Source organism: Bubalus bubalis, chromosome 14 (assembly GCF_019923935.1).
Source record: "Bubalus bubalis isolate 160015118507 breed Murrah chromosome 14, NDDB_SH_1, whole genome shotgun sequence".
Lineage (NCBI taxonomy): Eukaryota > Metazoa > Chordata > Mammalia > Artiodactyla > Bovidae > Bubalus > Bubalus bubalis.
Genome location: NC_059170.1, coordinates 71003061 through 71029357, shown reverse-complemented (window position 1 = coordinate 71029357; position 26297 = coordinate 71003061). Strand labels below are relative to the sequence as shown.

Here is a 26297-nt window from a genome sequence, read left to right as displayed (position 1 = left end):
TTAAAAAGACATATCTGGTATAAGACTATCATCCAAAATATACAAAGAACTCTTGAAACTCAACAGTAAGGAAGTGAATGACTCAATTTAAAAATGGCAGAAGACTTGACTAGACAACTCACCAAAGGAGACATACAGATGGCAAATAAACATACAGAAAGATGTTCAACATCATATGTCATTCAGTTCAGTTCAATTCAGTCGCTCAGTCATGTCCGACTCCTTGCAACCCCATGAATCGCAGCATGCCAGGCCTCCCTGTCCATCACCAACTCCCGGAGTTCACTCAGACTCACGTCCATCGAGTCAGTGATGCCATCCAGCCACCTCATCCTCTGTCGTCTCCTTCTCCTCCTGCCCCCAATCCCTCCCAGCATCAGAGTCTTTTCCAATGAGTCAACTCTTTGCATGAGGTGGCCAAAGTACTGGAGTTTCAGCCTTAGCATCATTCCTTCCAAAGAAATCCCAGGGCTGATCTCCTTTAGAATGGACTGGTTGGATCTCCTTAGGGATTGCAAATTAAAACAATGAAATACTACTACACACCTATTAGAATGGCCAAAATCAAGACAATACCAAATGTAGGTGAGGCTGTGGAGCAACAGAACTCTCTCATTCGTTGCCTGTAGGACTGCAGACTGCAACAGAGACTTTGGAAGTCACTCTTACCATTCAATCCAGTAACCACGCTCCTTGGTATTTACCCAAATGAACTGAAAACTTGTGTTTACACAAAAATCTACACGTGGAAGTTTACAGCATCTTTATTCATAGTTGACAAAACTTGGAAGCAACCCAGATGTCCTTCAGGCTAAGTAAATGAATGGCTAAGTAAACTGTGGTGCATCCAGATAATGTGATATTATTCAGCACTAAAAAGAAATGAGCCGTCGTGTTGTGAGAAGATGCATAGAGGAAACTTAAACACATATTACTAAGTAAAAGAAGCCAGTCTGCAAAGGCTCACACACTGTATGAGCCCAACCACAGCATTTTGGAGAGGTCAAAACCATGCAGACAGTAAAAAGATCAGTGACTGATGTGGAGGGAGGGGTGGGAGGGAAACGAGGAGGTGGATTTTTAGACAATGAAACCATTTCGTACGATCCCATAGTGGTGGATAAATGTCATCATAAACTTGTCCAAGCCGACAGAATGTTCAACACCAAGAGGGAACCCTAATGGAAACCATGGACTTTCAGTGACGATGACCGGTCAGTGGAGGTTCATCAATTCTGCTGCAAACCTGAAACTGCTCTAAAAAATAAAGTCTGTTTTTTAAAAAGAATAATAGCTTACAATGTTTTAAAAAGAAAAGTCAGGGAATTCCCTGGTGGTCCAGTGGTCAGAACTCTGTACTTCCACTGCATGGGGCTAGGGTTTGATTTCTGGTCGGGGAACTAAGATTTTGCAAGCTGTCTGGTGCAGCCAAAGAAAAAAAAGAAAGAAAAAAGGTCAATATAAGACTTGATTTTAGGTGTCTGCAGTTAACTCTGCTTAATATAACCATATTGGCCTCTAAAACCTTATAGGGAAAACAATTCTATAGTATAGAATCATATTTTTATGCTTGATTTTTTAAAAATTAAACCTAACCTCAATAATGCTACTTTATTTTGCGATAATTTCAGGAAGATGTTGGAGAAAAGAATGTGAGAGGTAGGGATGAAACTTTTTTCTGTGAAGAAAACTACTGAGTTGATTCCAAAGTTACAGATTTGGGGGAGGCCTGTGGAAAGCATCATGTTTTATTTCTGCACCACAATCAGGGAGAGCCATTCCTTATGGAAATGGCTCTTCAAATGTTAGACACGGTATAACATGAGTGAGTTACTGTGCCCCAGGATCTGAAAATGCATGACCACAAAAAGTCTTGTGCATGCATGCTCACAGCAGCATTATTCATCATAGCCTCAAAGTGAAGCAATCCAATTCCATCAACTCATGAATAGTTTTTAAAAAATGCGTTATATATCCATACAAAAGATTACCGTTGAATGAAAATGAGGTAGTAACCTATGCTACAACATGGATAACCCTTGAAAACACTATGCTTTGTGTAAGAAGCTGGTCATAAAAGACCATATACCGTATGATTCCACTTCTATGAAATGTCCACGACAGGCAAATTCACAGAGATGGAAAGCAGATTAGTAGTTGCCAGTAGTCTGGAGTGACTATAGATCCAGGGTTACTTTTGGGGAGATGAAAATTCTCAAATTAGACAATGGTGATTTTCAAACAACTTTGTAAATATTCTAAAAACCACTGAAATGTCCACTTAAAATGGGTGAAATTGTATGGTGTGTGGATTACATCTCAATAAAGCTATTCTATTTATAGTTTGACTCTTAAAAATGTAATTATATTACATCCAACTTTACTACTTTACTGATGAAAATATAAATTTAGAGTATATGAAAGATTTGCTCTACAATAGTTCTACATTGTCCTATATACAACACTTTACAATAATATTCTTTTAATGTAGATTAAAAAATCAAGGAAGTATTACAAAGGCAACAAAAACAACAAGGACATAATTACATAATTCTGATACTTCACGAGACATAATTCAATTTTTCTATAAGTTAGACTAAACAACTACAGTAATATTTAAATAAATCCATTTGTTTTATACAAAAGAAACACCCTAACACAGTAGAGTCTTGTAATGTCTTGGTGAACACCAATTTGATGCTTTAAGATTTTAATGTGATGCTAACAAATTTTCAAACTCAGGCAAGTTTAGAAATGTCTTCGTATTGAATTCCTTCAACTCTGCGTCCTTTTAAAGGGCCCTACAAATTAAAATAATTGAAGAAGTGGTTAAAAACACACATGCACTTACAAGACAAGGACATATGCTTCTGGATGCCAATGTGCCTTTTCACATCCCTAAGACACCATTAAGGTGGCTAACAGTTCTTCGTGACTCTGAATTTTAAAAAAGTACCCTATGGTGTCCTCGTCAGGAACTGGTTGTGTTTTCTTCATACTGGGTGGGATGCGTTACCACCAGATGCTGTGCCGGAGACCTGCTGGCTGGTGAGTACCTCCTGTTCCCCACCCGCTCCCCCTGGTCAGGCGCGGTGTGAGACGGTGCTCCGGCCCACAGAACGGACGGGTGGCGCAGGGCTCGCCCAGGCCACGCACCCTCCACACGCATCCTCCACACGAAGCCCATGGTCGGGGTGGTGCGGGGCTTGTGCAGGCCACGCACCCTCCACACGCATCCTCCACAGGCAGCCCACGGACAGGGGTGGCGCGGGGTTTGCCCAGCCCATGCACCCTCTACACGCAGCCCATGGACAGGGGTGTCGCGGGGCTTGCCCAGGCCACGCACCCTCCACATGTACCCTCCACATGCATCCTCCACACGCAGCCCATGGTCAGGGGTGGCACGGGGCTCACGCAGGCCACGCACCCTCCACACGCGGCCCGTCACGCTGCCCGTGATAACGATGACACGGTGCAGCAGTGCGAGGATCTGAAGCCCGTCTCAGATCCTTCCTTTGAAGACAGGTCAGGTCTCACTCTTGTGAGCAGAACTGTCAGTGGACCAACTCTAAATGAATCGGCAATTTTACTTAAATATCAGATTCCTGAAATGAATTACTTTATTGATGTCACCTACCTTAAATCCTTTATGAAAGAAGGAAGAACACTGAAAAATTATTGATTTCTGTGGCTTTCCTCCATTAATCATGACTATTCATTCCTCACTAATTACACTCTGGCAGATTAAGTTTATATTAGATATGAGGGGGAAAAAACTGAGATACAAAACTATACATGTTATACACAATTTTATAAAATACAAAGATGGGGGAAAAACAGACTAAAATATTAATGGAGCTTACCTTTTGCCTGGAGGCTTATGGGCAATTTTTTAAAGTATTTATAGTAAATTGTAATTTTCAGCTTTTATATAAGAGTATTGCTGCAGACTGAATGTTTGTGTCCTGCCCCAAACTGATTCAATACGTTAAAATGTGATGGTGTTAGGAGGTGATGAGGTCACAAGGGCAGAGCCCTTGAGGATGGGATTAGTGCCCCTAAAAAGGGACCCCAGAGAGCTCCCCGCCCCTTCCAGCACACGAGAGAACACAGATCAGGACACAGACCCTCAGCAGACACCCAGCTCTGCCTGCACCTTGGTGTTAGACTTCCGGCCTCCAGAATGTGAGCAGTCAATTTCTGTTGTTTCTAAAGTCACCCTGTCTATGGTATTTTGCTATAGGAGCGTGAACAGATAAAGACAAGTATGTACGGCATTTCTTTTGTAATCAGAAGATAAATTGCTTCAGCAATGTCAGTTATTAAAGAAAACAGGCTTATACAGGAGCTTCCTTGGTGGTCCAGTGGTCAAGAAACCCTCTTCCAAGGCAGGGGCTGTGGGTCTGATCCCTGGCTGGGGAGCTAAGACCCTACATGAAGTGAAATTCATTCAGTCACGTCTGACTCTTTGAGACCCCATGGACTAGTCCATGGAATTCTCCAGGCCAGAATACTGGAATGGCTAGCCTTTCCCTTCTCCAGGGTATCTTCTCAACTCAGTGATCAAACTCAGGTCTCTGACACTGCAGGCGGATTCTTTACCAGCTGAGCCACAAGGGAAGCCCAAGAATACTGGAGTGGGTAGTGTTGGTTGCTCAGTCATGTCTGACTCTTTGCAATCCCATGGACTGTAGCCCAACAGGCTCCTCTGTCCATGGGATTCTCCAGGCAAGAATACTGGAGTGGACTGCCACTCCCTTCTAAAGAGGATCTTCCCGACCTAGGGATCGAACCCAGGTCTCCTGCGTTGCAGGCAGATTCTTTACTATTTGAGCTGGAGTGGGTAGCCTATCCCTTCTCTAGGGGATCTTCCTAACCCAGGAATTGAACTGGGGTCTCCTGCATTGCCACCAGGACTTCCCTCGTGGCTCAGACGGTAAAGTGTCTGCCTACAATGTGAGACCTGGGTTCAATCCCTGGGTCAGGAAGATCTCCTGCAGAAGGAAATGGCAACCCACTCCAATATTCTTGCCTGGAAAATCCCATGGACGAAGGAGCCTGGTAGGCTACTGTCCATGGGGTCGCAAAGAGTCAGATACAACTGAGCAACTTCACTTTCACTCCTGCACAGGTGGATTCTTTACCAACTGAGCTATCAGGGAAGCCTGGATCCCACATGCCTTGTAGCCAAAAAACCAAAATATAAAACAGAAACAATAGTGCAACAAATTCAGTAAAGACTTTTAAAAATGTTCCACTTCAAAAAAACTCTTAAAAATAAGGGGCGGGGCAGCGGGGGTGGGGGAACCTTACAGATTTCCAAACAGGAGCGAATACAAACAGAACACCCAAACTCATATAACACCAAATCAATGACAAAAACCATAGCACATTTTAAAAGCATTTTGAAATTTGTCTTTCTGTAAATATACTTACAGTTTCAATGACTATAGTAGCAGAAAAAGTCTTCTCATTGATGGATTCTAGGGTGCCTTCATTTCCTCTGTAGCCTCCATTTAAAACGAGGATTCTTTTTCCTGCAACAGAAAAAGAGTTAACACTTAATACAAAAAAAATGCCACTTTCTTACAGCCAAATATAACTGCTCTGCATCAACACAATGCAAGTTCTTAATCATTTATTATCTGTATGATTCTAAAGTACAGTTTGTAGATACTTTGATCACCATCACATTATAAGACTCCTCATTTTTTCCACTTATTTGTTAAGGGATGTTTTAATTTAAGACCAAAAAGCATAAGGTTCTTGGAGGGGATGCAGAGCCCGTAAGTAACCAGAAAAAAATTCAGCTTACTTTGTCTCTTTTTAAAATCACAAGATGGTTGTTAGTTTCATAAAAATGTAAACGTATGCCTACTGAACCATTCTATCTCTAAGAATTTTCTCAGAAAAGAAATCTTATATCTATATAAAGATCTGTACATGAATGTTCATATAGCAGTTTTATTTATAATGTCCAAGAACTTTAAACAACCCCAGTGTCCATCGGTGGGTGACTGGATAGAGGCTGGCATGTCCACATAATGAAATACTCAGCAGTAAAAAGGAATAGAGTACAGATGCACACAACATTATTCTGGATTCATCCAGAATAATGTAGATGAATCCAGAATAATGGATGAATGTGCTTAGTGAGAGAAGCCAGACACAAACACAGGACACACGATATGATTTTATTTATATAAAATTCTAGAAAAATAGGAGCTAATCTGTATGATGGAATGCAGACTAGTGGCTGCCTGGGGGAGAGGGGAGACAGAGCAGGGAGCAAAGGGTTGTCAAGGAAATGGGGAAACTCTGCGGGGGTGATGGACACATTCATCAACCTGATGGTAGCAATGGTTTTCATGGGAGTAGGTATGTGCTGTAACTTATCAATTTCTATACCTTATACACAGATGCAGTTTATGTCAGTTACACCTCACTAAAGCTTTTGAAAAAAAAGTCCACAATTCCTAATCCATAAAATGAATTTTGTTTTAGGGAGAAAGAATAACAGGATCTGATCTGATAAATGCAAGTTTGAGAGACTAACATTATCACTGTGCCGGCAATGATAATACCATGAAGGGTTTTGGGTCAGAGGCAGACAACCTAACCACAGTGGCATTTACATTAGAAATGTGTAAGATGGTTAAGGAACAGAAAAAGCAAAATAATACTAACTTTTACTTTACTACCTCAAATGGCTAAACAAAGGCATTAATAAGCATCCTAACATGATTGATTTTATCCAGATATGTCTATGATTTGCTTCTGGGGGAATAAAAAAATAGATTCTAGGAAGGGAAAATTTATTCATGCCACAAAATAGCTTCCTCAGAGGACTGGTAAACATCCACATCACCAAGTCAAACAGGAGCTGGTTATAATAGGCGATTACATTTTTCTAAAGAGGAAACTCATATCTTGAATTATTGAGTAATGTCCAGTAGGAATGGAATCCCTTATTTCCATGGTATATGTATTAAACGGTCTGCAGAGTGATTTACCTGGTGCTGGAATGACTGTCTCTAAATGAGTCTGGTCAAGTTTCAGCTTGTCTCCAGAGTCAATCATCTTTACCACAGCTGTGTATTTGTCAATTACTTCCTGTCATGTAAAACCAACACTTTAATAACAGAAGAGACATGCCAATATGAAGTCCAAGGACACAAATAAATAAATGAAAACAAATGAAATTCTAATCAAAGAGTAAGAGCAACTTGTTTTAAGAGTAACTCCTTCTATTAATATCATTGGAGTTTACTTTCTAGAAGCCATATTTGATCAGGCTATGACCATGAACTCCTTATTGCCAAATTCAGACTTAAATTGAAGAAAGTAGGGAAAACCACTAGACCATTCAGGTATGACCTAAATCAAATCCCTTATGATTATACAGTGGAAGTGAGAAATAGATTTAAGGGCCTAGATCTGATAGATAGAGTGCCTGATGAACTATGGAATGAGGTTCGTGACATTGTACAGGAGACAGGGATCAAGACCATCCCCATGGAAAAGAAATGCAAAAAAGCAAAATGGCTGTCTGGGGAGGCCTTACAAATAGCTGTGAAAAGAAGAGAAGTGAAAAGCAAAGGAGAAAAGGAAAGATATAAACATCTGAATGCAGAGTTCCAAAGAATAGCAAGAAGAGATAAGAAAGCCTTCTTCAGCGATCAATGCAAAGAAATAGAGGAAAACAACACAATGGGAAAGACTAGGGATCTCTTCAAGAAAATCAGAGATATCAAAGGAACATTTCATGCAAAGATGGGCTCGATAAAGGACAGAAATGGTATGGACCTAACAGAAGCAGAAGATATTAAGAAGAGGTGGCAAGAATACACATAAGAACTGTACAAAAAAGAGCTTCACGACCCAGATAATCACTATGGTGTGATCACTGACCTAGAGCCAGACATCCTGGAATGTGAAGTCAAGTGGGCCTTAGAAAGCATCACTATGAACAAAGCTACTGGAGGTGATGGAATTCCAGCTGAGCTATTCCAAATCCTGAAAGATGATGCTGTGCAAGTGCTGCACTCAATCTGCCAGCAAATTTGGAAAACTCAGCAGTGGCCACAGGACTGGAAAAGGTCAGTTTTCATTCCAATCCCAAAGAAAGGCAATGCCAAAGAATGCTCAAACTACCGCATAATTGCACTCATCTCACATGCTAGTAAAGTAATGCTCAAAATTCTCCAAGCCAGGCTTCAACAATATGTGAACTGTGAACTTCCTGATGTTCAAGCTGGTTTCAGAAAAGGCAGAGGAACCAGAGATCAAATTGCCAACATCTTCTGGATCATGGAAAAAGAAAGAGAGTTCCAGAAAAACATCTATTTCTGCTTTCTTGACTATGCCAAAGCCTTTGACTGTGTGGATCACAATAAACTGTGGAAAATCCTGAAAGAGATGGGAATACCAGACCACCTGATCTGCCTCTTGAGAAATTTGTATGGAGGTCAGGAAGCAACAGTTAAAACTGGACATGGAACAACAGACTGGTTCCAAATAGGAAAAGGAGTTCGTCAAGGCTGCATATTGTCACCCTGTTTATTTAACTTATATGCAGAGTACATCATGAGAAACGCTGGACTGGAAGAAGCACAAGCTGGAATCAAGATTGCCAGGAGAAATATCAATAACCTCAGATATGCAGATGACACCACCCTTATGGCAGAAAGTGAAGAGGAAGTAAAAAGCCTCTTGATGAAAGTGAAAAAGGAGAGTGAAAAAGTTGGCTTAAAGCTCAACATTCAGAAAACAAAGATCATGGCATCTGGTCCCATCACCTCATGGGAAATAGATGGGGAAACAGTGTCAGACTTTATTTTTTGGGGCTCCAAAATCACTGCAGATGGTGACTGCAGCCATGAAGTCAGAAGACACTTACTCCTTGGAAGGAAAGTTATGACCAACCTAGATAGCATACTCAAAAGCAGAGACATTACTTTGCCAACAAAGGTTCGTCTAGTCAAGGCTATGGTTTTTCCTGTGGTCATGTATGGATGTGAGAGTTGGACTGTGAAGAAGGCTGAGCGCCGAAGAATTGATGCTTTTGATTTATGGTGTTGGAGAAGACTCTTGAGAGTCCCTTGGACTGCAGGGAGATCCAACCAGTCCATTCTGAAGGAGATCAGCCCTGGGATTTCTTTGGAAGGAATGATGCTGAAGCTGAAACTCCAGTACTTTGGCCACCTCATGTGAAGAGTTGACTCATTGGAAAAGATTCTGATGCGGGGAGGGATTGGGGGCAGGAGGAGAAGGGGACGACAGAGGATGAGATGGCTGGATGGCATCACTGACTCGATGGATGTGAATCTGAGTGAACTCCGGGAGTTTGTGATGGACAGGGAGGCCTGGTGTGCTGTGATTCATGGGGTCGCAAAGAGTCGAACACGACTGAGTGACTGATCTGATCTGATTTGATGGTCCTTAAAGAGTTCAATTCAAAGTTTAGTTGAGGTTTTCACATGGAAGGAAAAGGCTGGCGATCTTAGAATAAGTCTTTAAGACATATAGCGAGAGAACAATTCTGCCTTGTTTAAATATATTAGGAGGGTAATTTATGCAGGCACAAGGGCTGGCTGCTAGCATGAAACTATACTTAGGAAAAGCAGAAGAAAGAAAAAGACTAGAGAGCTGATTTTTAAATTTTAAAATACTACGGCAATCAAGATAAGCCTCTCAGGTTAAACACAAGGAAGTCCCCCTTAGAACTCCGGGGCATCATTTCATTGCCTGTCAACAACAATGGGAGTGCATAAGGTGTACTTGCTGAAGTTTTTTAAGACATGGCCATGGACACCTATACTATTTGCTCCAGTAAGAAAGCAAACCACAGTTTATACTATGGCTGGAAACAGAATATTTCTCCAACCATTGTGCAGTCAGCCATCAAAATCCTTAGACACACTGCTTCTGCTGCTAGGACTTGGTTTTTGAGGAGTATCAAGATGGCTTTCAGAGATGACGATGGCACCCCACTCCAGTACTCTTGCCTGGAAAATCCCATGGACGGAGGAGCCTGGTAGGCTGCAGTCCATGGGGTCGCTAAGAGTCGGACACAACTGAGCGACTTCACTTTCACTTTTTACCTTCATGCATTGGAGAAGGAAATGGCAACCCACTCCAGTGTTCTTGCCTGGAGAATCCCAGGGACGGCTGGAGCCTGGTGGGCTGCCGTCTATGGGGTTGCACAGAGTCGGACACGACTGAAGCGACTTAGCAGCAGCAGCAGCAACAAGATGGCTTTACTCAGCCCCCCACCAGCTCCTTTCCCAAATTCCATCCCTAACTTCACAGTCCTACCTTTACAATCCCCTTCTTCTTATGATACTTCTCTCCAAGTTTTTTGGTTATAATTTTCACTATGATTTCCTAGGGAAAAAAAAAGATGGAAGGAACAATATAAGTTACCTTTCCTCTTTTGATACTATATTTTAAACCATTTTCACCAAAAAAATCATAGTAAAATGTTACCTGTTGTCTAAATAAGACCCTTTGGAGTTGGAAGCCTTCCTACCACAATGGCAAGACATTTTCTTAGTAATCTTTTATTTCTTCTTTCTCTTTTTAACTCAACACAGTTGGTTACCAAGAGAAAAAATGCATATCTCATGGCTGATTTCCACAGTGAAGGTTTCCTGAAATCTAGCACTTCTACCTACCAATCTCAACTAGTCTAGGTCTTTCACAGATGGCTAAAACAGAAAATAATTCTAGACTTAAATTCAAGGGGTCCTTACAAAAATTTGGCACTAAACTCAAGGCACATTACTGGTTCAAGAACAGGAAGCCACCTCCCAACAAAAGTACAATCAGGACTTTACAGAGCAGATGCACAGATGAGTCATTAAAGTTATAAATGTATCTCCAGAAGTGACAGATATTTAAGAAATTTAGCCATTTATATCAAAGACCATTTAAATCATTCACTTAAGAACACTGGGCTCAGCAGTAAAGAATCCACCTGCAATTCAGGAGACACAGGAGAAGTGGGTTTGATCCCTGGGTTAGGAAGATACCTTGGAGGAGGGCATGGCAGCCCACTCCAGTATTCTTGCCTGGAGAATCCCATGGACAGAGGAGCCTGGCAGGTTACCATCCATGGGGTCTCAAAGAGTTGGACACAACTGTATTAACTTAGCACACAGGTAAGAGCACACTTAGATGTAAGAAGGCCCAGTGGGATACGTACAGGCTGCAGCCAGTAATCTGTCCGTGCAGTTCTTTTCTTCTCCTCTTCAATCTGAAGGACACATGAGACATTCCAACAATTGCCTCTTTAAAATATTCAGTTTATTTCTAATAACATTCTATGTAGCAAAAGAACTCCATAAAACACACTTCACAGAAGACTGATATAATGTGTAAGCTCTGATAAACATTTTCTGCAATTTATTTTTGATTGAAAAAAAGCAACTCTAAGAAAATAAGCAACAGGCAAATCAACTGACCAAGATGATAAACAGCTTCTATCAAGTCAAACTGCGAGGCTGCCTGCCAACATCACACAGTCCCACCCCTCCTTCCTTCCCCAGACTGTCATGAGACGGAAAACAGGTGATGTTTTCAGGGGTAAAAAATGTAACTCTTATGGACCAATCTAGCACAGTGTACTTGGGTATACAGTTTGATGGCAAAAAGGAGCTTCCCTGTTTGACAAGGATGGTAAAGCTGTCAAATGAAGGAGAAGGAAAACACATCCAAGAGAGATGTAAACGAAAGGGTGACCAAAAGGAAACATGCTAACCACCAGCAGAACTACATCGCACACCTTTTTCTTTCTCAAATGCTTAGTTAACCCTAAGTACCAACTGTCAAAGGGAATGAACAATGCCATTCTTTGGTTGATCTGAAATTTCATTTTAATTCTGCCGACTTCCCAATATGAACAAAGAATACCCTATAAACTTGGCATATTATATTCTAAGCAGGTAGATCCAGCTTTCTGTTTCACTTAATTATATTCCAAATGGGCTCTAAGACTACTGCGGGGCTGCCCCTTCTCTAACGTCAGATGCCCCCACTCCAGTGCTCATTGGGCTCCAGCCACGTGGATCTTCCCTTCGGAGACTGAAGTAGCGATCTTCCCCGCCTTGGCTAGGGAACAAACTATCTCCCCACTCCCTGCCTTCAGACCTCCTTAGGGCTTCGCATTTTGTGAATACTCATCCACTGGTTCACTCTGTCTGGGATATCTCCTTTGCTAGAGCAAAAGCTCCATGACACGCAGGGTCCGTGTTTTTCTCCCTACTCTACACATGCAGGACCTTGCATGATGCCCAGCACATAACAGCAACTCTGCATGGCCTGAATGCTAGAATGAACACATCTCACAGTGTACACGCAATATGTTATACTTTAAGCTGTTCTGACTGCCCTGCATTTTCTGTTTTTCCAATAATAGGGAAGACCAGTTTCCTCCTATCTCTTTGCAAACGAAGGAAAAAGGTTGAGGAGCCCAGAGGAAATGATGTTAAGAGGGAAAATAATCAGTCTCTTGTACCCATTTATTCTTTCTCTTCATAAATAACTTGAAGATTTCATAAATTTATTGATCAGGGAAGGTGATGGGGTGAAAGGGAGAAATGTATATTTAAGGATATATTAAGAACCTTCTGCAGAATGACTCCAGAATTTCAGGTAAATTTAAAGCAGAGGTATAGCTCTACGTCAGATAATCACAGGTTTTCAATGATGTCACATAAATTTGGCTATCTGGTTTAATCAAATTAAAAATATGTCTAAATGTTCTCTTCCCAGGTAGGAGGTGTTAAGTGGAAGTTAAGAGGCCACAGAAGAGATCCCTGAAGGATGCCAATTTTCTGAGCCACCAAAGGTGAGCAGAGCTTTTATTTCTGGCGTCAATCACCACAATGGTCCTTCTAAACGAAATCTACTGACCACAATTTCAGGAAGAGTTCTGCAGACAGCAGTTGAGGCACCTATCTAGGGAGGTTCTGGCTCCACTCAGATGGAACTGCATCTGGGCTCTTCGCCCCTAATCTGGCCTGAGCACATTTTCCTCCCTTTGTATTAATCTCATAATTGGAGAAACTGTTTAACTCTCCTTGGTTGGAATCACATCGTTCACCGAATAGCTAGAGTGGACAAGCAGTTCATAAAGCTCACCTCCATGATTTCATCGAGGGCAGACTTCTTCTTCTTCTCCTTTGACGGAGCCGAGCTCTGGGAGGACTCCTTCCGCTTCACTGATGCTGTGGTCCCAATCGTTTTCAGGGCACTGGGTCCCAAAGAACTGAGGGGAAGAGGAATGCGCTGTTAACAAAAACTGTGCAAACGTGCAGGCTTTATAATGGGTGAAAGGAACAACACAGAAGGAGCCTGTTAAACACGGTTAACTACAGATTAGTCAAAACAGTGACGGGCATGTCCCTCACGTATAGGACTGGGAGCACACAGCCCTTCTTGTCCCCGCCCCAAGTCAGCGCCACTCTACCCGTGTGACCCAGTCATGGACGACAGCATCAGCCTCAGGGCTGGGGCCACGAGGGTTTCTTTCTACTTCTGCTAGGACCCTCAGCAAGTTTCCCTACATCCCAGTTCCCCAGCTATAAACGGGGATTGTAATGTGGCCCAACTCTAGCTGGACCGCAAGGATCAACCAGGTGAGAGGTTTGTAAAACAGCCATCAGAAGTCCAGCACAGTGCTGTTGCTTTCACTTCTTTAAAACAAAGATTTCAACCTTCAGTGTGAATTTTTTTATTATTTCTGATTGCCTGAGGTCTTCACAGCGCACATTCTCAACTTTTGAGTGCTACTATACAACCGTCACCACTGGCACCAGAATACCATCCCCGATTTACTATGTATACTTATCATTCTGAACAATTTGCTATTGATTGAGCCATGCCTGTCCAAGCCTCTGTAATTCTGCACATGCCTCTCTGTACCTAAAATAGTCTCTCCATTTATTTCCATATGTCGAAATTCTTTAAGATCCATTCTTCATGAGACTTCATGGACCGTGTCCTTTTTTGAACTGCCAGAGCACTTTGGGGCAGGCACCCGACTCCACCTCATATAAAACCCTTTGTATATATGAGTCCTCTCTCATAGGAGGAGAGAGACTACATATATCCATATATATATATATATATTTTTTTTTTCCTCCCTGTAAAGTAGCAGTAACTATCTTGTGACTCAAATACATGCTCCATTAATATCTGCTGACTCACTGAACCCTACCAGTCTAATTAATTATTTTGTCATATTTACAAAATATGAAACTGAGTTGTACTAAAGCTGTTACTTTTACTTAAAACTAAGCTGAATAATAAACAAACCTAGTTTAAAAATGGGCAATAAGTGATTCTCCAAAGATTATAAACGGCCAAAAAGCACATGAAAAGATCCTTACCATCACAAATCATTAGGGAAATGCAAATCAAAACCAAAATGAAACACCCTCATTAGGCTGCTACTATTAAAAAAACACAGAAAATAACAAATGTTCGCAAGGATGTGGAGAAACTGGAGCCCCCTGTGCAAATGCTGGTGGGAATGTAAAATGGTACAGCTGTTGTGGAAAACCTTTTAAAAATTAAACACAGAATGACCATATAATCCAGCAAATCCACATCTAGATAAACACCCAAAGGAATTGAAAGCAGGAATGTGAACAGATATTTGTACACTGATGTTCAGAAGAGCATCGACCACGAGCACTAAAAGGCGAAAACCACTCAAACGCTCACGATGGATGACTGGATAAACAAAGCGTGGTCTACATGTACAAGGGGACATTTCCATTGAGACTAAAGAAGAAAGAAATGCTGATCCAAGCCAAGACATGGATATACCTTGAAGATGTTGTGCTAAGTGAAAGAAGCCAGACACAAATGGACAAATACTGTATGATTCTGCTCAGATTCATTAAGACAGATGAGCAGAACAGAGGTAACCAGGGACTGAGGGGAGGGGCAGTGGGGAGTTATTTTTTAGAGTGCAGAGTTTCAGTTTGGGGTGATGAAAAGTCATGGAGATGGGTGGTGGTGATGGTTGTACCAGTGTGAATCTACTTAATGCCGCTGAATTATATACCATTGTGATTAACCAAAAAAACAAAACAACAAACAACAACACCAAAAAACCCTCTCCCCAGACAAAAAATTGAGTTAGGTTAAATAAGCATTGGGCTTCCCTGGTGATTCAGCTGGGAAAGAATCTGCCTGCAATGAGGGAAACCTGGGTTTGATCGCTGGGTTGGGAAGATCCCCTGGAGAAGGAAATGGCAACCCACTGCAATATTCTTGTCTGGAGAATCCCCATGGACAGAGGAGCCTGGGGGCTACAGTCGATGGGGTCGCAAAGAGTCAGACATGACTGAGTGACTAAGCACAGCACAGAAATAAGCATCATGTAGAATATGAAGGAAAATAGCAAATATGACCCAGCTCAAAAAATAAATTCCACCAGATATCGGTGTCCTCCTGAACACCTATCCATGTTTAAACCTCCATGACTAAAACCGAGTGCACCGCACATGACAAGCAGCACATGCATATTTGACGGAAGAACACGAGGCCCTCGAGAAAAGAGAACACGAAGGGTAGACACAAACACCCGACCACGGGCCATCCCAGGGCTTGACACACTGCAGCCTGAGGGCCAGACCCAGTCTACTGCCTGCTTTCATAAATGAGATAGAACTGGAACACAGCCGGGCTCATTCGCTTACGTACTGTCTGTGGCTGCTTCCTCAGTCCAATAGCACAGTTAAGTGAAGTGGTGACAGACACATGGCCGACAAAGTCTAAAATACTCACTATGTGGCCCTTTACAGAAAAGGCTGGTCAGCTCTGGCTCAGTACCACACCCTTTAGAAGGAAAGGCTGTTGCTACTGAGTGCCTACTAACGCACTTATACTTTACCAGGTGCTAAGGAGATAGCTGGAGAAGTTAAGTCTCTCTTCTCAGAAAATCATAACAGAGCAGGTAAAACAAAAAGTGTATACCCCAGCTAACACAGTGGGCTATGATAGAAAAATAAATACTGCCATAGCATAGAAAGAACCACTGAGTGGAGAAGGAGTCAGGGAGTAGTAAATGTTTACCAGGTGAAGCATTTTAATAAAACATGAGCTTTCCTCAAAACACAGAATCAGTTCATCACAGACAAATAAGAAAAAAACAGTTTCTAAGAAAAAAAATCAATTAACCATTAAACAAAACAAAAAGAGATGAAAATGACAACTAGAAAAAATAACTCACAATCCTGCATCTTTTAAGATAGACATCAACATTCCACCCAAACTCTCAAGTTCTAAGATACCTGTCCATGTGGCTCACCTTGATTTGGAAGATGCTGCTCCTGAACTACAGGCTCCTTTATTCAGATTAAATGTAACTGGAAGAAAAAAACTGGTATTCGATATATATTTGGGGAAAATTCTAGCAAAACATCAGGTAAAAACCACAAAGAAGCCACACAGAAATTCATGGATATTCTGAACAAATGAGAGCTGGAATGTTCCTACCCAGAGATCATAAACTCCCGTAAAATATACTGAAGTGGTGCTTACAGAGTAGGGAGAGATATTCACTGATAGAGCATATGGCCTTGACCCCTTCCCTGCTCCGCTTCCCCTCTCCCTTTGGTAACAGGAATCCCATTTTGTTTGGGTGTCTGAAGGCCTCACACATGGCTTGGAGGATGCTATGGTCTGAAGGGGTGTGTCCCCTCCCAAATCTAAACGTTGAAAACCTAACACCCAAGGGGATGGGACTAGGAGGTGGGACCTGTGGGAGGGGATAAGTATGGCTCTTTGGTCTAAACCAATCAAAATCATTCCATTTCCTTTTCCAGTGACTGTTTTTGAGGGGGGACACAAGATACAGTCTGACCAATGACATTCAAAAGGAAACCTGCTGCTAGGAAGAAGGTCCTCTAGGAAAAGCTTACTTGCTCATAGGGGACTCCAGAAGAGAAACAGGCTCTCTGTTTTCCTCTGGACAGGCTGGGTCTGCATATGATGGCTGGAGTGCTGGCAGCCACCTTGTGTCCAGCTGCTGACAGTGTGACATCCAGGACCACCCTATCTCTGGGAGTCGAAGTCTTGGTGTGGCAAAGTATTTCCTTACTGTTTAGGCTAATTTTACTCAGTCTGATTATTCGTTGCTGAAGGCATTCCATCTAATTCATTGTTATCACCTTTTCATTTGACTAATGAGAATAAAGCAGTCCAGGTAGATAATATGTCCTATTCCCAAACATGTTGCTAGTTTTTGGCAGGGCCAATATAAAAGCATCCATTTTCAAACAGGTAGAAAAGTACCTTTTTCTTCGTCATTTTCTCTGCTTAATTCCGTAAAAACAGGGACTTCCTTTAAAAAAAAAAAAAAAAAAGAGTTTGGATGTTTGGTTCACAGTGCATTTACTAACAATATTCAAGAGCTCTAAATTATAACTCACTATCTAAAACAATTAAGGTATTATATAAGAGATTACATGTATTGTAAACATCTTCCAATAAAGACATCCTATGGGGGGTGTGGGAGGAGCTGGAAACAAGCCACATGCTTCTCAATAGGAGAATGGATAAACACTGTTATAGTCATAAAATGAAATGTTATACATGAATCAAAAAGAAGAGCAGCACTAATGGGAAAGGACATGGTGAACGACATGCACAGAACGTTATGTTGAGCTAAGGAAGCCAGACACAAAGAGAACATACCATCAATAAAAATAAATGAATGCATGAATACATAAATAAAAAAGACAGCATACTGGGTGATTCAATTCTTACAGAGTTCAAGGACAGGTTAAACTAACCAACAATTAATAATAGTGTGTTGGAACAGTGCTTCCTTCTCTGGGGACAAGGGGTCCTGGTTAGGAATGGGCATGAGGGAACCTTCTAGGATACTGGAAATGTTTAATATGTTCATCTGGGTCGTAGCCACATGGACTATCTACTTATCTATAGTTCAATCAGCCCATCCATTCATCTAAAGACACATACATACGTAAAAGTTGGTGCAAGTGTAACCGTAAGATTCACGCATGCCATACACTTTATGCATGCTGCATCTCAATAAGCTTTTAACAATACTCAACGGCTAGTAGTTCCACATACACACTAGGCTGTATTTTCCTGCTCTCACACACATCTAGTATACAAGCTCCTCGAAGGCAGGGATTTTCATCTTCTCCCCACTACTGGATCCCCAGTGCCTATAAGAACTCCTGGCACACAGAGGTGACCAATAACTATCTACTCAAATAAGTTCCTTGATCTAGTTATTCTAACACCTGAAACAATTTTATCATGCCTTCCCTCCCCATTCACCTGGGTTTGGCCCAGTGACTCCTCAAGACTCCTCAGCCTGGGGGCTATATCTGCTTTTAAATATTCTCGCGTCACCCCAGGCTGGGGCAGGTGCCCGCTCTCTGTATTCCCACACACTGTGGTCTTCCCCAGCACTGCATTAGCTACAATTAGTTGAACTGACTTGTTCACATCTTCATCTTTAGGTACTGACTCTATTTTAGGGATGAGGAAACAGGTTTAGAAGATTACACAGTTACATAAGCATGTGAAGTCAGGAAGTGACCCAGCTTTGTCTCCACTCCACAACCTGGGCTTTTATACCAGACCATGCGCTTTCTCCTACAAAATGTGGTTCAAGGCATAAACAAATAAGTGATTGTGCTTCTTCAGACCTTTGTCTGTTGCATCTCTGGATGATGCCCACCTGCTCTTTTCCTTCCAGACCTCTTCTCACTTGTTCTTGAATAAATTTGGCGGTTTTTTCTTCATCATCGAGGTCCTGCTTCTTCTTTTTCTCTAGTTCCAGCTGCCGGCGGATTGTTTCAGGGTCCCTATCTATATACTGAATATACCAGCCTTTTGGTGTCTCATCCACTTTGCACAAACCTTTAAAAAAGTAACCGATACTATTAATTTTGTACACAATCAAAGCTGAAAGCAAATATAAATGTGATGTGTCTACCGTAATTACTCATTCATTCAAGTACACTCATTCAAACATGTTCAAATACACAAATTCATACAGTATGTGAATTTTCCATATTTACAGTTACTGACATTTAGATTTTAATTGGAATACGTTCTAGTATTTTTAAAAAGAAAAAAATATTATTTTGGTTTTTGACTAGGTTGCGCCAACACATTGAAACAAGGGAAACATTAAAAAATGGATTATCCTGCTTAGTAATTATTCAACTGTCTCTAAGCATTTAACATCCACTGAGTACATGATATTCCTGCTGACTTCACTAGCAGAAAACTTCCCCCCAAAATGGAATAAAGAAACACACTGAATAAGTAATACAATAATAAAAAAAATTTCTTCATCTTTTCTTTTCCCAAACTTTTTATCCTATTAGAAATGGGAAAGGAGGCAGCAAATTTAAAAACTGCCTTAACAAGAGTTTGTGAAAGTGAAATGAATGTGGGGGGAAAAACTGGAAGAGGATAGGTACCTCTTGGTTGATATTCAACCTAACGACTGGATGCTTCAGTGATAAACCTTGGCATCATCAAGAGAATGGCTCCAGACGCCCTTACACACCCGCAGTGTGCAAAAGCAACCCTGCAGGAGGCACTCCTCTCCACCAGTTTCTAACTGACCTACTCAACCTCTTTCCCGTAAATTTACACAGAAGGTGGACAGAGTCTGGCGGGCTTCCATCCACAGGGTCACAGAGTCGGACACAACTGAGCAGAATACAGGACTGTCTTCTCCCCTCCCACGTGCAGCCATGGAACAGCCGCTCACGTCACGTCTTGTTCTCACCTTCTCTGCCCAGCCACTTGGTAAAATCTGTCAGTGTCTCCCACTGTGTGGCGTTCATGTGGATGTGCTCCCGGTGGCTAATGTACTCATTGTAAACAATGTTGTTGTGAACCCTCTTGGTGCCTGAGAACAAAATACAACACGGCAGACCCTGAGCACATTACAAGATTACAAAGTCACTGTGTGCACAAGACTTAAGGTGCTTACCAAAGCGTCTCCTGAGAAGTTCTAGGAAGTCATTTCGGAATTCCCTAATAAAGCAAGAAGGGAAAGCATTAAGGTAATTTCTACAAATATACAGCATCATCTTCCTGAAATTTAAGCCATCATACAGTTTGCATGAGCAAATGATACGTGAAATATCTAGGTGAACATCGGTTGTGAACCTTTAAACATTGAAAGAGGGAAGAATCCTAAAAGATTTTAGCTTTCAACAATTAAAGTTAAAAGTTGGTTTGGAGTTGAAACTTTGTCTTGGTGAAGCAGGCACAAGGTGACCATGGGTCTCTGGAGAGGGTTCTTCATGAAGTTTCACGCTTCATGAACTCTCAGTAAATGTGGCATAATAACCCCATTCTATCAATAACAAAACTGCCTTTTCCATGTGAAGTTGGCACTTAATGTGTCCCTCTGAGCTATGCACAATGTTAAGTGCCAGATAAACATAGGTGAGTAAGATACAAATCCTCACTGAGGTCACAACCTAGCAGAACCATCATAACCATAACAGAAGCTAAACTGCTGCTTGGCTAAGCTAACCTGAAAAAGAGATGTAATAAGACATCATGTGAACCTTGAGGGAGATACCAAGAGGCAGAGGCAATCTTTAATCTGGGTGGTGAAGTACAAATAGAATTTTTACAGATGAAAAGGAAAAAAAGGCTGTTCCCAACCCCAACCAGCACAGAAACATGAAAGCATCACTTGGTATTTGAGAAATGACAGACAGGTAGACAACAGTTATTTCAAATTAAATATTCAGTACCTATTCTTCTCAAAAATAAACAAATGAGCCTGTGATGTCAAGGAAAACAATTGACAATATTTGTTGCCAATATAAAATCTGAGCTTCCAAGTGAAAACAGAAATTTGGTAAACTAGTATCCACCACCATGATTTGACACGCTTCCTAATACTTAAAGGTGTTTCTGAAGCACTGACTTGCATTAATGAGTAAGATGTTATGACACTGCCTAGTAAAACGTATCACTGTTCAGAATTTCAGAATACCTCTCTACTGAAATAATAATCATAATAATTAACAGCTAATATTAATCAAGTACTGGGTACTCTTCTAAACGCTTAAAAATATTAACTCATTTAATCTTCACCTATGTGAAAGTTGGACCATAAAGAAAGCTGAGCACCGAAAAATTAATGCTTTTGAAAAAGACCCTGATGCTGGAAAGATTGAAGGCAGGAGAAGGGGACGACAGAGGATGAGATGGTTGGATGGCATCACCAACTCGATGGACGTGAGTTTAAGCAGGCTCTGGGAGTTGGTGAAGGACAGGGAAGCCTGGCATGCTGCAGTCCATGGGGTCACAAAGAGTTGGACACGACTAAGCAACTGACCTGAACTGAATCTTCACATAAACCCTATGAAGGAAAGACAATACTTGAGAAGATACAATGTCTATAGATAAACTCTGGAAGCTCAGCCAAAGTCACTCAGCTCCTAAGTGGAGAGCCCAGGTTTGAAGGACTTAAAAGTCAGGCAGTCTGATTCCAGAGCTGTGCTCTCAGCCACAGCTATTTTAGAATGAAAGACAGTTTTTCATTATGCTTGATGTGGAAGGAAGGAAAGACTGAATAATGAGAAATACTTTTTTTTTTTTAACAATTCCACACAATGATGTTGTCAAAAGAAGACAAAAATGGAGCACAAAGTTAATGCAGCTATCACATTAATTTGTAAGGAATAAACAGAGCCTCTAATATATAAAATATTAAGCATCTCTTAAATGTCCAACTGAATAAAGCTTATGAGATAAAGATGGTGTTGAGTTACTTACTCGGAAAAATAATCCATAAACTGCTGAGGATTTTCTGAAGCCAGCAACAGCTGTCTCTGATGAGATTCAGACATACAATGACACTTAAAGCCATTCTATAAAAATACAAAGGCAGTAGTTAAATTCTGATTTAGATCATTAAAAGTATTTAATTAAATTAATAATAAATAATAATAATTTAATAAATAGAAAATAATAATTTAATAAGTAACATTAATACACTTATTAATAAATCAATAAGCAATTAAACCATAGATAACTGCTCTTTGATGATAAATTATAAAAAATAATCAAGTCACTGGCTGTAGCACCCTGTTGTTTGTTTTTTTTTTTTTAACTTTATAAAACTGAGTTTTGCAACCTTGCTAATCAAAGAAGAATCCCAGAAGGTTAAAGAGACAGAAAAATGGCGCTTTAGAAAACAGACATTAGCAAGAAAGATTACAGGGCACAGTAACGAAGAGTGATTTCATGTTTTGACTCTAACAAATTGCTATTGGGCACCTACTTCATACAAAGTGTTAAGCAAGCATTTCGAGGAATATAATGAAGTAAAATGGGTTATTAGTGAATTTCCATTAGGGAAACTATTATATTTTCACTCACTTTCCTATACTTTACTCCTATACTTTAGCTCATTACCCAAAAGACACTACTTCGTATTATACATAATCTTTATGATACTAAATCTGTATAGTCTTCAGATGATTTAAAAAAAAAAGGCAAGTTTTGGCTTCGTATCTACGCTGCTTAGCATCTGAACCTAACTCGTCACCAGTAAGAGACATAAGAAAGTGCCTCTCCTCCGTCTCCCCATCTTGGGAACGGCTGTCCTGACCCTGCACCCAGTCCAGGATGCAGGATGCTGCACCCTAGAGGCCTCCACCTCCATAGCACTCTGTCAGCTCAGCCCTCCTAATGACTCACCCTCTGCTCAATCCCCTTCCCACTGTCCTGAGTCCAATTTCAATCTTGCTTAGAGTAGCTTCCTCATCTTTAGTCATCCACAGACGCCTACACAATTTTTGCCAGGACCCAGTTTACAGAAACTACAAGGGTTAGAGAAAGAGGGCAAAAGACAACCACAAGCAAACGTAATGGTTAAAAGGGAGTCCTCCAGGATCACTGCCGGCCTGGTCTCTTCAAGTCAGTGTCAATAAAAACAAATGGGGGAAGGAAAGGTGCTCCATCTCAAACTGAAAACTGAGAGAGAATTAAAAGTCCTAATATACCACACCACTGAGACTTTTAGGGCAGTGAAACTATTCTGTATGACACTATAATGGTGGATATTAGTCACTATACATTTGTCCAAACCCACAGAACGCTTAACACCAAGAGTGAACTCTAATACAAACTATGCACTTCAGTGCTAATGATGCACGAATCGCCTCGTTGACTGTCACAAAAGTACTATTCTGTTGCACCATGCTGACGGTTTGGAAGGCTGTACATACTGAGGGCAGGGTGGGTAAGACAGATCTTTGTACCTTTCAAAAAATGGACTTCATTTTTGCTATGAACCTAAAACTGCTCTAAAATTAAGTCTGTTTTTTAAAAAAAGTTCTAATAACTAAATCCAATGTATTGCTTTTGACTGGATCTTGGTTTAAAAAATAACTGGGGTTTTTTTGTTTGTTTTTATTTTTATTTTATTGAGTATAGTTGATTCACCATGTGTTAATTGCCACTGTGTAGCAAAGTGATTCAGTTATACATACACTTACATTCTTTTCCATTATGGTTTATCACAGGACACTGAATACAGTTCCTTATGCCAAAAAAAAGTTTTATACAGCATTCATGAGAATAATTGAGAAAATGTGACTATGCAGTATATACGAGGTGATATGAAGAAATTATTTGACTGCACTGGGTCTTAGAGTTGCAGCATATGGGATATATTTTTCCATGTGGCTCATGGACTCTCTAATCACAGGTGTGTGGACTCCAGGGCTTGGGGGCTCAGTGACTGTGGTGCATGGGTTTAGCTGCTCCGTGGCACGTGGGATGTTAGTCCCCCAACCAGGGATTGAACCTGTGTACCCTGCATTGAAAGGAGGATTCCCTACCACTGGGCTACCAAAGAAGTCTCCAAGAAATTTTCATTAATTTGGTTATGGTCATGACATATATTGTGACTATGTAGAAAAATATCCTAATATTTTAGAGAAACATATTTAAACATTTCTGGAGTTTAAATGGATGAAGCACAAACTGGAATCAAGACTGTCGGGAGAAATATCAATAACCTCAGATATGCAGATGACACCACCCTTATGTAGATGACATCACCCTTCGCACAAAGTGAAGAACTAAAGAGCCCCTTGATGAAAGTGAAAGAGGAGAGTGAAAAAGCTGACTTAAAAACTCAACATTCAAAAAACGAAGATCATGGCATCTGGTCCCTTCACTGCATGGCAAATAGATGGGCAAACAGTGGAAACAGTGGCTGACTTTATTTTGGGGGGGCTCCAAAATCACTGCAGATGGTGACTGCAGCCATGAAATTAAAAGATGCTCTCTCCTTGGAAGAAAAGTTATGACCAACCTAGACACCATATTAAAAAGCAGAGACATTACTTTGCCAACAAAGGTCTGTCTAGTCAAAGCTATTCTTTTTCCAGTAGTCGTATATGGATGTGAGAGTTGGACTATAAAGAAAGCCGAGCGCCGAAGAATTGATGCTTTTGAACTGTGGAGTTGGAGAAGACTCTTGAGAGTCCCTTGGACTGCAAGGAGATCCAACCAGTCCATCCTAAAGGAAATCAGTCCTGAATATTCATTGGAAGGACTGATGCTGAAGATGAAACTCCAATACTTTGGCCACCAGTGGGAAGATCATTGGAAAAGACCCTGAAGCTGGGAAAGATTGAAGGCAGGAGAAGGGGATGACAGAGGATGAGATGGTTGGATGGCATCACTGACTCAATGGACAGAGTTTGAGTAAACCCTGGGAGTTGGCGATGGACAGGGAGGCCTGGCATGCTGCAGTCCATGGGGCCGCAAAGAGTTGGACATGACTAAGTGACTGAACTGAACTGATTTAAACTGATTTTAAGTGAAATATCCTGATGTTTGTAATTTACCTTAAAATATTTCAGGGAAAAGGACACAGCAAAATACTTCAAATGTTAAATCTGGGTAAAGGGTATACGGATTTCCCTGTACTAGTTTTCTGTGTGAGAATTTTACTGTGAGTAGTAGTAAAGAGAACCAAAGAGAAATGAAAGAGAAAAACTGTTATCAGTGTCATTCAACATTGAGTCCCATCTAAAGTATCTCATCCCTCACTTGCAGAAACACTGGATTACATTATTCCAAGTGTCCACTGTTCTTCCTTTCCTACCCAATTCAACATCCAGAGAAAAATAGGATCCCGTCACTAGCCTGCAGTCAATTTTTCCAGGTGCTTTTATCATCCACCTAAATAATGGGGAAAAAGTGCTCCACAGCACAGTCTACAAAGCTTCTCAATATCTGCCCCTCAGCCACTTTGCACATAATTTACTCATTTAAAACTCAGTCTCATGAGAACGGACAATTACTAGTCTCACTTTTCAGATAAGTAAACAGGTGGAGAGACAGCAAGTAACTTGTAAGGGAACACAGCTCCGCCTCCTGGTTCTGACTCCTGAGTCCACAAGCCACCCGCAGAAAACATCCCAGACCTGGCATGTTGCAGGCGCTCGACAAAGGCTTGTTAGGTGATTAGCTTGCAAGGGCTTAGTTCTGGTCTGTACCCTGATTATGTCTAAGAGCCAAGCCAAGTCTGAGAAGGTGTTGTTATTCCAGGGCGTCCAGCGCCGCACGGCTCATCCCGCGTTTCTTGAAAGCCTGACTGACGTCGCTTCTCAAGGGGGATGCAAAACCTTTTCATTCTTTATTCCTTTTGGGGTTATAACCTTTTCATTCTTTACTCCTTTGGGGGTTATAACCTTTTCATTCTTTATTCCTTTGGGGGTGATCACACTGAGGAGGAAGGAGGTGTCCAAAGCCGGCTTCTCCGCCAGGACGGGCGGTTGAAGGGAAGTACAGCCCTACTGAGTGGAGTCCCGGGCTCGCCCTGCGCAGCCCCCATGCCTGGGGGCGGGAGACCCAGGCGGTCGCCGCGGCGTCTGGCACCTCAGCCTGCATCCCCAGTGGGGTACCGCCGGAGAGGCGCGGGGGTGCGCGCGGGGCCACCCCGCGCCCGCTTACCTCGTCCCGGCACTGCTTCTGGCACATCTGGCAATACCAGCGCAGCTTCTGAAGCCCCTTGGACTTGATCCTGTTGGCGATAGCCTTCGGGGTGAGGAAATCTGACTTCCCCATCGCGACCACCACAACAACCTTCCGGAGCCAGCGCCTAGACGACCGGAAGCGGAACAGGGCAAGCGGGAGTGGGAGGGACAAATACCACCCGCCAGTAGGAAGGAGGCGGGGCCTCGGGAAGCTGGGCGCCGGACGCTCGCGAGGCTTCCTTCAGTCCGGCGGGAAGAAGC

General features: G+C 41.7%; 1 protein-coding gene across 2 annotated transcripts; it reads right to left on the bottom strand.

Annotated features, from left to right (window-relative positions):
• Positions 1-748: 748 nt before the first annotated feature.
• KIN (Kin17 DNA and RNA binding protein) lies at positions 749-26214 on the bottom strand. 2 transcript variants are annotated; one of them, XM_025264495.3, is made up of 13 exons: positions 26014-26208; positions 21814-21908; positions 20006-20049; positions 19799-19921; positions 18734-18915; positions 17311-17359; positions 16325-16382; positions 13144-13270; positions 11207-11257; positions 10318-10386; positions 7014-7113; positions 5437-5537; positions 749-2801 (listed from the first exon to the last, which is right to left on the bottom strand). In XM_025264495.3, exons 1-13 carry the CDS (start codon positions 26125-26127, stop codon positions 2739-2741), a joined length of 1176 nt encoding a protein of 391 aa, XP_025120280.1. In that variant the 5' UTR covers positions 26128-26208; the 3' UTR covers positions 749-2738. The 2 variants fall into 2 exon arrangements, with proteins under 2 accessions (XP_025120280.1, XP_045018660.1); XM_045162725.1 differs by lacking the exon at positions 19799-19921 and having other exon boundaries at positions 26014-26214.
• Positions 26215-26297: the final 83 nt, after the last annotated feature.